Genomic DNA, 12,209 nt, shown 5'->3' with positions numbered 1-12,209 from the left:
AATCAGAGATAAAGGACTTGTCTTAATACATAAAGAGCTCCTACAAATCAATAGAAAAAAAGACTAATAATCCAATAGCTAAATAGGCAAACGTCATGAATAAAATGTTCACAGTAAAGGAAATACAGATGCTCCTAAACTGCAACGTATACTCAACAAAATAATGCACATTTTGCAAGAACACTAGGATGAACAAAGAAGAGCATTTAAAAAAAATTTTGTTTAATGTTTATTTTTGAGAGAGAAAGAGAGAGCAAGTGGGGAAGCGGCAGAGAGAGAAGGAGACATAGAATCTGAAGCAGACTCTAGGCCCCGAGCTATCAGCACAGGGCCAAACATGGGGCTTGAACTCACAAGCCATGAGATCATGACCTTAGTTAAAGTCAGACGCTTAACCGACTGAGCCACCCAGGCGCCCCAAGAATAGCATATTTAAAAAGAGAATCAAATAAATCTAACAAGAGAGGAGACTTGCACTGATCAGTGATGACAACATACCCAAACTGAGAATGATTTATCACTTCCTCAACCACCTGCACCTAACATCAAAGTGGAGCATGTTTGTTCAGCTTCACACCTAATAAGAGAATAGCAAGTGACAAGCACCACGAGATGTCATTTCTTATCTGACTAAGGTAAAAAGTGATAACACACAATGCTGATTAAGATGTGTGGAAAGAGGCAAGTGCATCTATTACTGGCGGGGTATAAACTGGCCCCACCCCCAAGAAGAGGTGGAGACCACTATCAAAGTGGCAAGTGTGACTCCTTGATTAAACAACTGTTGATATCATCCTTCAATTATACTTGCACCTGTGTGAGATGATGTGGGCACTTATAATTCAGGGTAAAATTGGGGACTCTGTCTGCCATTAGGAGACGGGCTACAAAAATGATGGTGCATCCAGTGAATACTCTGCCAACCTTCAAAAGGACATGGGGGTGGGGGATCTTTATATGTTGGTTGAAACTGTCTCAAAAATATATTCTTAAGTAAAAGATGAGTGACTTTAAAAGTATACATGGCACCAGAATGTTCATACCAGCATTATTCACAATTGCCAAAAGGTGGAAAAACCCAAGTGTCCATGAGTTCATGAAGGAATAAACAAAATGTGGCATACACATACCATGAAATATTATTCAGCCATAAAAAGGAATAAGGTCTTTTTAAAAAATTGTTTTAATGTTTTTATTTATTTCTGAGAGAGACAGAGAGAGAAACAGCGTGAGTAGGGGAGGGTCAGAGAGAGAGGGAAATACATAATCTGAAGCAGGCTCCAGGTTCTGAGCTGGCTGTCAGCACAGAACCCGACGCGGGGCTGGAACCCATGAACCGTGAGATCATGACCTGAGCCGAAGTCGGACGCTTAACTGATTGAGCCACCCAGGCACCCCACGAATAAGGTCTTGATTCACAATGTGGAGGAACCTCAAAAAATACTATGCTGTGTGAAAGGAGCCAGACACAAAAGGACATATGTTATAGGATTCCATTTGTATGAAACATCAAGAACAGGCAAATCTAGGGGGCACCTGGCGGGCTCATTTGGTGGAGTGTGAGACTCTTGATCTTGGAGTTATGAGTTTGAGCCCCAGGTTGGGCGTAGAGAGTACTTTAAAAAAATCAATAAAAAAGAATAAGCAGATCTCTGGAGATGGAAAGTATATAAACAGTTGCCAGGGTGGGGGGGGGTGTAGGGAAGGGAGACATGGGGAGTGTTTGCTTAATGAGTATGGGGGTTTCTTTGGCAATGATAAAAAAAATGTCTTGGAATTTGATAGAAATGAGAGAACAGTGTGAATGTTGTGTAAATGCTATTTGTGTAAAACTGGAGGGGATACATATGCATGTTTGTTTGAATGAACATAAAATATCTCTGGAAGGACACATAAAAGCTTTGGAGGTCTCTGGGAAGTGCAATGGGGGATGTACAATAGGAAGGAGTGATTTTTCTGAATATCTGGCCTCAGGAAGGGTTCTATCCAGGTTACCAACCCTTAGTTCTCCCTTAGATGGGCTCTGGAGACCTCCACTCCATCAGTGCAGCAATTCCAGAAGATCCCCTTGCCCCAATTGGTTCACTAAAATCCCAGGGCTCAGTCTCACCATCTGCCTGCCTCCCTAACCATCCCTGCACCAACCAGCGTTTCCCACAGAGGTGTGCCACAGCATGCACTCGCTGAACCCAGAGCGGGTGGTGTCGGCCCCTTTGACTCTCACTGTAAGAGTGGAGGTTAGAAAGTTACATATTCAAGGCAAAACTAGGAAACTGGAACCGCAGAAGGGAGAGAGGATGCCCGCAGGGGAAAGAGGGGATGAAAGAAATCGCCTGCACCCATCACTGCAGATATGCCCCTTACCATTCCCTTATTCAAGGAAGCTAAGGGCGGCTGGAGCCCACGGCTGTCTCACAAAGGGGTTGGATGTTGCCTTCGGATGTGTGGTTTGAGCCTCTGGGAGGGCTGTCACATCTGGTATTGAAGCAGGAGCAGTTACACCAGTTACACTGACCTTCTACAGTCTGGGCAGTTTTACACTTGATTCTCTTCTCCCTTTGTCCGTATCCCAGAAACTGACCATGTTTCTCAGTCCACAATTCCACCCCTGCTCCGCCTCCGCACCAGGGAAAATTTGCAACCTCTCTGCCTTCCTGAGAACTCTCCATCCTGTTTTGCACGCTTTCGTGGCTGGGAGATTGAGAGGAACCACTGGATTTGTCAACGACCCAGTAGGGACAGGGCCGAGAAGGGCCAGCCGCGTGGGGGATGACACAAGGAACAGGGTGAAGGCAGAATGGAGGGATGGAGTGGTGGAAAAAATTGAGGAGTGAGGGTGGCCCTGAGGAATTGAGGGGGATGCTTCTCAAGCAAATCATCACCGCACACCCCCCAGCTGGGAAACATTTTGTCCACACAAGTGCATTTGTGAAGTAATTCCCCATAGGCTGCCTCATTTTCTCATTCATCCAAAAAACAAAACAAAACAACTTTTTTTTTTTATTGAGCCCCTGCTGTATGCTTTGCACTCACTGGGACCTCAGAACAGTCCTGGTACACAGGAGGAAACAGGCTCAGGGGGTTTGTCACTTGGTCACAGAGGCAGGATTTGAACCCAACCCACCTGAGTCCACAACTCACAGATGGGGTTCCTGACGATGGGTGTGACAATAAGGGGCAGGTGTTCCAGGAGGGCCTTCAGTGCTATTTCATGGAAGACCTTGGACCTGGGCGCTCCCACAGCTGGGGTGGCTTTGTTCACGGTCCATCTCCCCTCAGCAGGCTCTCAACGCTGGCGGGTGGTTTGGCTGGGTCCTGACTTCGCACAAATTGCCGTTTAGAGCCTGTGGCTCACTGTGGCTTTTGAAGTTTAAAAACATGCTGTCTCTCCTGGATCTCTAAGGAGTGAAATGTGGGGCAGGGGACAGTTAGAGGAGAGAACTCAGTGAGAATGGAGATGTGGTCTCAAAAGGGAAGTGGAGAGCCCAGTGCTTGCACAGCATAAAGGGCCAGGGCTGCCAGTTTGCTCATCTATACGGCAGCAAGGAAAACATCCGGGGTTGCAAGGGTGTCTCGTGCACAACTGTTGTCTGGGATATAGTTAGCGTGCAAACAGGGGCGGGGGGTGTCCAGCTGCTCCAGAAGTCCAGCCATATCTGGGGTTGCTGCCTGGGGCTGGGCCTTTCTGGTTAAGGGGCAGACATTAAATCCTATGGGGTGCAGTTCCTGCCCATGGTAAGAAGTTCCTGAGAGCTGGGTTGTCATGGGGATGGCGTTGACAGTCTCCATGGTGATGGTTTGATGGGGTGGGGCCCCGCTGACATGGGAAAGCCTAGGGACAGGTGTTCTGTTACCTCAAACACCAGAGTTTGGTTTCCATGGTAACCACAGTGGGGTTCAAGCAGCCTAGAGGGGGGCGAGGAGCTGGGGTGCACCTGGGGAGAGGGCAGCCTGTTCTCGTGGTGAAAGCTGGAGCACTGAATGTTGGATCACTCTCGGGACAGTCCTGGTGTTGGGGGAAGGTGGTCTTCACGGCTTTTGGTAAGGATGGGGACATGAAGACTCGGAGTTGTAGCTCTCTGGTGTCCCCGAGGTGAGCTAGGAAACGTGTGGTATCCATGGTTACAGCTGGAGGAGGGAGGCACTATCTCCATGGGTGTGACTGATGAGGGAAGGGCTGTGCGACTAGGTTACAGGTAGAAGTTGGGCTGGTCGCCTTGGTAACAATGGGAAGTGGGACAGCTTTCTCCACAGCTAGTGACACGGATCCTACGGATCCCTGGGCCCAGGGGATGGTCTCTTTGGTGACAGCCAGGAAAGAGGCCATCAAGTGGGAGTGGATTTGCTCCTTCCAAAGAGATACCTGAGGGGTGGGGCATGGCCGCCAGTCATGCGGGCCATCTGGGGCATGTCAATCTGTTTTTGTGGTGACAGACATGGCTGGTCTCCCCTGAACATGGAGGAGTGGGGCTGTTCACGGTGACCTGGGAACATGGCCTGTTTTCCCACAAACTTCAAGGACTCGCAGTGGAAGGGGGAAGAATGGGACACCCAATATCCAGGTCACCACAGGGTGGAGGACAGGAGCCCTGTTTCCAAGTGACCACAGGGGCGTGATCACATGGCGAACTCTGAGGTTTCTGTTTTCTCTACACGTTGAGGAGGGTTAAGGGATCAATCTTCAGTCTCCAGGGAGATGCAGAGGGCCTGAGGCCAATCTCCAGATAATCCCGGGGGTCCAGCCTCCAGGAGACCAGCGGCGAGGGGGTGATTCTGTCCGTTTCCAAGTGACCTCGGAGGCGTTGCCAGTCTTCAGGTGACCTCAGGGTCTGTTGGCCTCCAGGGGTCTTCAGGGGGCGTGCCCCATCTCCTGGAGAAAGTCGTAGGAGGAGGGGAAATCCACTATCCAGGAGAGGTGGGGGCTCGGCCAGTCTCCCGGGACTGGCCAGTCTATGGGGACCTCAACGGGCGCAGCCGGTGTTCAAAGACCACAGGAGACCTGGTCAGCCTGCTGCGCGCCGCAGGGGACGAGGCCAGTCTCCAGTCACGTGGTCTGTCTCCAAGAGACCGAAGAGCACTTGGCCAGCCGCCAAGCACCCCAGCCATCCGCGCCCAGGTTCTAGACGCGCAGGGGGGTCCAAGCGGCGGGGTCGCGCGCGCCTCCGGCCCAGCCGCCGCCTCCGGCCCAGCCCCAACCCCAGCCGCCTGGTGCGGGGTCTGGCGCGCCGGGTGCACGGTAGCAGTAGACGCCAAAGAGGCGGCGCGTGGCGTCGGGGAAGCCGAGGCTGCGCACGCCCGGCCGGCGGCCGCCACAGCGCGCGCGCGGGTTCACGATGGGGTAGCGCGCGCTCCCGTCGGCCAGCCACCCTGCAGTGCAGCGGTCCAGCAGCTGCAGTTTCCACGCGGCGAACAGCTGTCCCACCTTGGCCACGGCCGCGCCGCGCGCCGCGCACGCGCGCGCTGCTCCCGAGAAGGGTACAGGCCGCAGAGGCTTCAGGAAGAACACACGTCCTGCAGTGGAGTGGGGGAGAGCGGTTAAAGCCACTGCCGGGGGGGCGGGTGCGGGGGGGGATCTGGCCTCCTCGGGATTCAGGACGCTCCCCACCCTCTACATTCCTGCAACCCAGGACCCCAGCCACAGGATTCAGGGATACCCCTTTCCCTGCAGTCCTGGGCCCCAGCCTTGGTTAGGGCCGTGTTGATGCCAGGCGATGCATGCTCGATAGCTGAGCGATACTTGATTGCTGCGCCAGGGCAGTCCTGGGGGTGGGATATCCTGGTCTGGACCAGGAGGGCCGGTGTGGACAGGAAGGGCGAGGGTTGGAAAGATATTGGGGGGAAGGGGCGGGAGAAGTTCCCTGGGGGCGGGGCCTCCTTCGTAGGGACGAGACCTACGCACCGGGGAGGTTGGAGGTAAAGCAGAAGGCGTCGTAGCGTTCCTCGGCGTTATGACGGTAGCCGTAGTTGCGCACGCCCCCGGCGGCGGCACTGCCGCCGGTCGCAGCGCTCCCGGCTCCGCCCAGGCCGCCGCAGGGCTCCCGGGGCTGGCTCACCGGGTACTGCACCGAGCCGTCGCGCAGCCAGCCTGCGTTGCACCAGTCCAGGCCGTCGCGCCAGGCCGCGTGCAGCTGCTCTGCGGACGCCAGGATGCCGTCCTGCTCAGCGCAGGCGCGCTGCGCCTCAGTGAAGGTTAGCTTGTAACGGCCTCCACGGGGGTGGTAAGGGAAGACAACGCCTGGGAGAACGCACGGGGTTCAGCTCGGGAACTCAGCACTCCCCTACCCACCTGACTTGTGGGGTGCCTCGTGACTCTTCAAGCTAGACCTTCCATTCCATCCCTCACTCTGGCCTCAAACCTGACCACACCCTTCCCAGGCTCACTCCCCTAAATGGTTCCCTTTGCCTTAAGCTTGGGATTCACTTGACACCCCCCTCCCCCCCCCACTTAAGATACTTAATCACATCCACCCCGTTTCTACCACTGGAGCCTTTTGCTTAAGCTCTTTCCTACTTTTTCCACTTGCTGAACTATTCATCCTTCAAAACCAAACTGCTACAACCCTCCTCCCTTCAGTCTTTAGTGCTCCTGACATTCTCCCAGCACTGGGAGATTCCCTCTGGTCAAGCCCTGAGCCCATGAAGCTGGGGATATCTGTGTTCAGTGTTGACTCCCCCACAGGGAGCCCCTGGAAGTGTGATGCATGGCAAAGACCTCTTTGAGTCCCAGTATTGTCCTGGGCAGTTCCCACTGATTTATCTTCTGCCTTCAGTTCTTCTAACTTGTCCTTCATTGAAATCACAGTCAACTCAGCTCAGCAGCATTCTGGGTGTGTGTTTGAGGGGCAGACCTTGAAGGTGCAGATGCATCTTTCAGCAGATGCAGGGAGGAGCAAACAGGGGCCAGAGAGAAGACCTGGACCCTGACAGACGGAGACTTGAGTCCTAGCTCTGCCACTCACTTGCATGTGTCCTGGGCAAGGCTCTAACCTCTGTGAGTCAGTTGCCCATCTGCTGGTAATAGCATCTCCCTGAGTTTTGGGGGAAATTAAACAAGAGACTCCAGAGAGCTCTTCAAGCTCATGGCACATAGAAAACATCCAATAAAGGGGAGCTGCTGCTATTATTGTTATTTGCTATTGCTGGGAGGGTCAGCAGGTGAGGGCTCTGAAATCTCCTAGAATCTTCTTGGATGGACTGAGGAAGGCAAACCAAGGGGGAGGGAACTCTTCAGATAGAAGCCCACCTCCCAGCTCCACAGTCAGCCAATCAGAACATCCCATCTCTCAGTCACAGTAATTGGCTCACGGATGGACACATGACTCAAGCTGGGCCAATGAGGGACAACTCTGGGACTCTATCTGGTACTGTTAGGAAATTAATTGCTAATCTGGGAGGGAAACCTGCCCGAGTAAAACTCACTCAGGGAAACAGGTGAGGGAGGGATTCCTGACATGGTATGAATGGATTTCCCTGGATCTCACTGAACCTGGATCTTACCCCCAGGATTTCCCAAAGTCCTTACTATTGACATTTTAGATTGGATCATTCTTTGTTGGGGGTCGGGGGGGGGCTGTCCTGTACATCCTAAGATGTATTGGAGCACCCCTGGCCTCTACCCACTAGCTGCCATCCACAACCCCTTTCTAAACATTGCCAGTGTTTCTGGGGAACAAATTCACCCCAGATCAGCATCATTACCCTACCCCACCAAGAATCTAAAGTCCTTTAGTTCAACTTGATTTGGTTCCTGTCCTTTGCAGTATCTCCCACTCTCCTTCCTTAGAAACATGGTTCATCCTGTCCACAGGCTGGTTACCTTCCAGATCCAGCTTGACCATGCCAGTGTCATCTTCCAGCTCATTGGTGACCTCGCATTCGTAGCGCCCGTAATCCTGCAGCGTAACGTTTCGGAGAACCAGGGAGGCATCCCCAGGCCCATCACCCTGCAGCTCGGCACGCCCGCGGTAGCTGCCAAATGCTCTGTGCTGGGGGCCCAGCGCCACGAAGACGTCGGCAAAGGCCAGTGGGTCCACCACCTTAGTCCACTTGAGGCGGACGCCGTCGTGGTCGTGGGCGGCTGCCTCATAGTGGTAGCGGCAGGGCAAGACAATGGTGCCACCCCTGTGACTGACCACCTGCCCCGGCGCCGTCTGCACCACCACCGAGCCCGACTCACCCTCTGTGGGAGAGTCAAGCAGAGTTCAGAAGTGGTCCTAGGAGGCGTGGTGGGGGAACCTGGGGATGGGGATCCCAGGAAAGTGTAACGGGAAAAAGACTTGGGTGGAGATCAGGGGATCCGAAGGTTAAAGGAGATGGGGAAAGGGAACTGGGACTCAGAGGGGGAGGGGCTTGGGGGGAACTCTGACCATCAGGAACAGCTCAATGCCCTACCCCCTACATCGTCCCTGCACCCAGGCGATCACTTTTGGCCATGGCTCCTGTGGGGCAAGACCCTCTTCTGCTGTCCAGACTCACCGAGCACGTGCACGACCTTCTTCCGGCCGCGCTGCGCCCCTGCGGGGGCCGTAAGCAGCAGGACTCCCCAGGCCACCGCCCAGAGCGCGCCGGGACCGAGGGCCGCCCGAGCACACACCTGGGGGCATACGGCACTTAGTCCAGCCTCCTGGATTTTGCCTGTTGACGACTAGCCCCCGACCTTCCTTCCCCACAGCGAGGAATTCTCACCTGCCCAGGTCCCCTCCTCGGCCGAGGTCCCCGAGGACTCTCTCAAGGAGAAGGCCGGCCGACCCTCCCAGCGTCCACCCCCGGAGCCCCCGCACTCTCGCGGTACCTCACACTCTAGCTCCCACGCAAAGCGCACGCCCCTGGGCTCACCTGCCCTCGGTCCAGCGCGGGCCACCCGCCAGACCCCCACACCCCCACACCGCCACCACCGGTGGCTCGGAGCTCCGCCCCCTTCTCCTGCTGGCCGGGCCGGGATGGGGAGGGAGGGGGAGGAGCTGGAGCCGCGGCAGCAGCAAGGTTATCCGTGCGCCAGGAGACTGCAGCAAAGCGGCCGGGGTGTGGGGGCGGCGGGTAGAGTGAGCGAGAGGTAGAGGCTAAGAGGGCGAGGAGAAGAAAACAAGACCGAGACAGAGGGAAAAGCAGGGAGAGATGGAGATCGAAAGGAGAGGGAGAGGAAAGAGAACGAGAGGGAAAGAGACACAGAAGGGTAAGGAAAGATGGAGAGACTGAAAGGGAGAGAGGAAAGAGAGCAAGAGAGACAAGAAAAGAGGGGGGTATGGAGGTAGGGACTCAGAGTAAAAGAAAAGGGACCAGGAAGACAAAAAGAGGGAGAGAAAAGTAGGGAGAGGAGGGGAGGAATATAAAAGGAGAGGCAGAGTTTAAGGAACCTCAGAGATACGAGAGGGTGAGAGACGGAGGGGATGGGAGAGGTGGAGCGGAGAGAGAGACTGAGAAGTGACACACTGAGGAACGTAGATTCAGGCACAGAGTGAGACAGAATCCCAGAGAGGGACCTACCGGGACCCGCGCCCGGGGCCCCACTCACCATCCTGCCCGTGCGGCCCCCGCCGAGCGGCCCCTATGCGCCGGGACTGCGCTCCCCGAACACCCGGGAAGGACTGGACAAGTCCCTTCAAGCGGCGCAATCCCGGCGTCTGCCTGCAAGGGGAGGAGGGAGGCGGACGCGGGAGTGGGGAGGAGCTTTAAAGGGAACGCAGCGACACGAGCTCAGGGAAGAAACCAGGGCGCAAGGGGAGGAAGGACCGCGCTGGACAATGAGCTCAGGTCCACGTCGCTGGTCCTACTGAATGATCTTGGGCAGGCAGAGGAACCCCTGGGCCTCAGTTTAACTATCTCTAAAATGAAGGAGGGGGGGCTTGATGGAGTCTTCCATCAAGGATGCCCATGGTGAGTGAGGAGGGCTCAGTAACTTGCTAAAGGGGCTTGGCCTACAGGCTTCGGTTTTCTCATTTGTCACTTGGCGGCCATCACAGTGTCCTGGGCACCAAAAGGTTCTCACTCTGCAGGGTGGGGGTCCCCACAACAGTCATGCACTCTACAAAGGAAACATGCAGCAACAGGTCCAGATATGCCTCTGCCTCTCACCTCCTGTAGGATCTTGGAAGAGAGGCTTGGTCTCTCTGAGCCTCAGTTTCCACCTCTGGGAAATGGAGTGCTGGGTGTTTCTTTGGTGAAGATCCAATGGCTAGATATACAATATGTGCTAATAAATGTTGGTAGGGATGGGGAACAGGGGAGTCTAATCAAGCTCCTGACCCACTCTGGGCCTGAGTCACCCCCAGAACCTGGCCCTTCATCCAAGTTCAAAAATTGAACCAGGAAAAAAATGAGCCTTTCCACCAACCCGTTGGCTGGCTCCTCAGCCTCAGTTTCCCCACAGTATGAGCCAACCATACAGCAGAGGCAGGGTTATAGGATACATGGTTGGATGGGCTAGGCCAGGGCTCGGTCCTTTAGCTCAGCCGCATCCAGAAGCCATGACCTCCGACCTGGACCTTTACCTCCTGCAGGCTCAGTTTTCCCATCTGGAATATAGGGTGAGATCCAGCATGTACCACTTGAGGTTAGCCCTTGAAATGGTATACAGTAGGCGCTTAATAACTGTGCCACACTATTAGTTATTATAATTTATTGTCAGAGCTTGGGTTTCAGACGCTTCCTTACTGACTGTGAACTCAGGTCTTTGGACCTCTCTGAGCCTCAGTTTTCCCCATCTGGAAGATGGAGCTGTGCACACCAACCAGAGGTAGACTTCTGCTGTCCGGCTTCTCCACCTCCTGATGGCCATGCTGGCAGTGATGGGTAGGCCCTCATGGGGTCTCCAAAGCGGGTCCCTGACCTCTGAATCCTGAAACACTAAGGCAGCAGCAATATTTGGGCATCCAAAGGTTTTTTACTAAAGGGTCTATGGGGTATGATGGGTAAATTCTAGGAGGGAGTGGAAGTGTCCATGTGAGATTGGGGTACCATGACAGCTGAGCATGTTTGTGACCCCCTCTGTGGGAACACCCGGCCCTTGGGTCTCCCGTCTTGTCCATTGCCCTGAAACCACCATGGCCAGGACCAAAGACACCTGGAGATGTACTTACTGCCTCTGAACAAGCCAGCCCACCCTTCCCCGATCAGGGCCGACTAGGCATGTGAACAGGGTCCTGGGGAGTCCCCAGCCCTCTCAGTTCTGCTTCTTGTGGTGCTCCAGGGGGTCAGGGGGAGGGTGCACAAAGAAGGCAGGCCACCAAAGGCAGCGGAAGGCCAGGAGGTGGGGTCCCAGTGCATACAGCAGGTTGAACCAGAAGAAGCAGGCCCAGGCGTCATCAGGCACACGGTAGGTGAAGGGCGTGCGCAGGTGCATGGAGGCACCCATGTGCGAGAACTGTGCCTAGAGGCCACACAGGGAGGGTGGATGTCAGGGGCCTGGAGAATAAGTCCTAGTACCACCAACGTCCCCCTCTAGGGAGCCCGCAGGGTCCTGGTCCCTATCTCATCAGCTGATGACCTGTCTCCTCTCTCCAGCCCATCTGTCTGCCTCTAAATATCCCTGCCCCTACATTTACTGTATGTCCTTGTCCATGCGACTGTGAGCCTCTCCCCAGCTGTCTAACCAGAACCATCTTCACTCTTTCTGCTGTGCCCTGTTTCCCAGCTCTCTGATCTGGGCCCGGCTCCTCCTCCCCCTCCTCTTCCCTGCCCCATTTCTGTCCCTGACACAAATCCTGTCCATTCAACCCCAGAGATGTCTTCCAGGTTTCCCCTGCCCAGGCCTGGGCCCAGGCTTTGTCGCCTTCCATCGGGAACCCAGAAACAAGCCCTCCGGCTCTGACGGGGCCCTCCACAGCTCAGACACATTCCATGGCTCCCCCAACCTCAGAGTTGAAAGCCCACAGCATCTAGCTGTCAAATTCTCTTGCCTCTGCCTTCACCCATGTTGTGGCTCTGCTAAACTGTTATCCACCTGTTTGGTTTTTTTTTTTTTTTTTTAATTTTTTAAATGTTTTATTTATTTCTGAGAGAGAGAAAGACAGTGTGAGCAGGGGAGGGTCAGAGAGAGAGGGAGACACAGAATCCAAAGACAGGCTCCAGGCTCTGAGCTAACTGTCAGCACAGAGCCCGACGCGGGGCTGGAACCCACGAGCTGTGAGATCATGACCTGAGCTGAAGTGGGACGCTTAGCAGACTGAGCCACCCAGGCGCCCCTCCACCTGTGTGGTTTTTTTTTTTTTTTT

At 54.7% G+C, this 12,209-nt stretch overlaps 2 protein-coding genes across 2 annotated transcripts in view; both read right to left on the bottom strand.

Moving 5' to 3' along the window:
* Positions 1 to 2,953: 2,953 nt before the first annotated feature.
* Positions 2,954 to 9,569, bottom strand: HAPLN4 (hyaluronan and proteoglycan link protein 4). Its single transcript, XM_039228017.1, has 5 exons — positions 9,512 to 9,569; positions 8,476 to 8,593; positions 7,817 to 8,179; positions 5,900 to 6,235; positions 2,954 to 5,511 (listed from the first exon to the last, which is right to left on the bottom strand). The coding sequence occupies exons 1-5, from the start codon at positions 9,512 to 9,514 to the stop codon at positions 5,120 to 5,122; spliced, it is 1,212 nt and encodes a 403-aa protein (XP_039083948.1). The 5' UTR covers positions 9,515 to 9,569; the 3' UTR covers positions 2,954 to 5,119.
* A 1,056-nt stretch (positions 9,570 to 10,625) lies between these two features.
* Positions 10,626 to 12,209, bottom strand: part of TM6SF2 (transmembrane 6 superfamily member 2) — a 12,730-nt gene continuing 11,146 nt past the window's right edge. The window contains exon 10 of the mRNA XM_039228257.1: positions 10,626 to 11,365. Coding sequence (XP_039084188.1) covers positions 11,159 to 11,365 — 207 coding nt within the window. The 3' untranslated portion in view covers positions 10,626 to 11,158. The remainder of the gene's footprint in view (positions 11,366 to 12,209) is intronic.

This window comes from Hyaena hyaena, unplaced genomic scaffold, assembly GCF_003009895.1.
Source record: "Hyaena hyaena isolate Hyena2069 unplaced genomic scaffold, ASM300989v1 scaffold_30, whole genome shotgun sequence".
Classification (NCBI taxonomy): Eukaryota; Metazoa; Chordata; class Mammalia; order Carnivora; family Hyaenidae; genus Hyaena; species Hyaena hyaena.
This window is presented reverse-complemented; position numbering and strand designations above follow the sequence as displayed.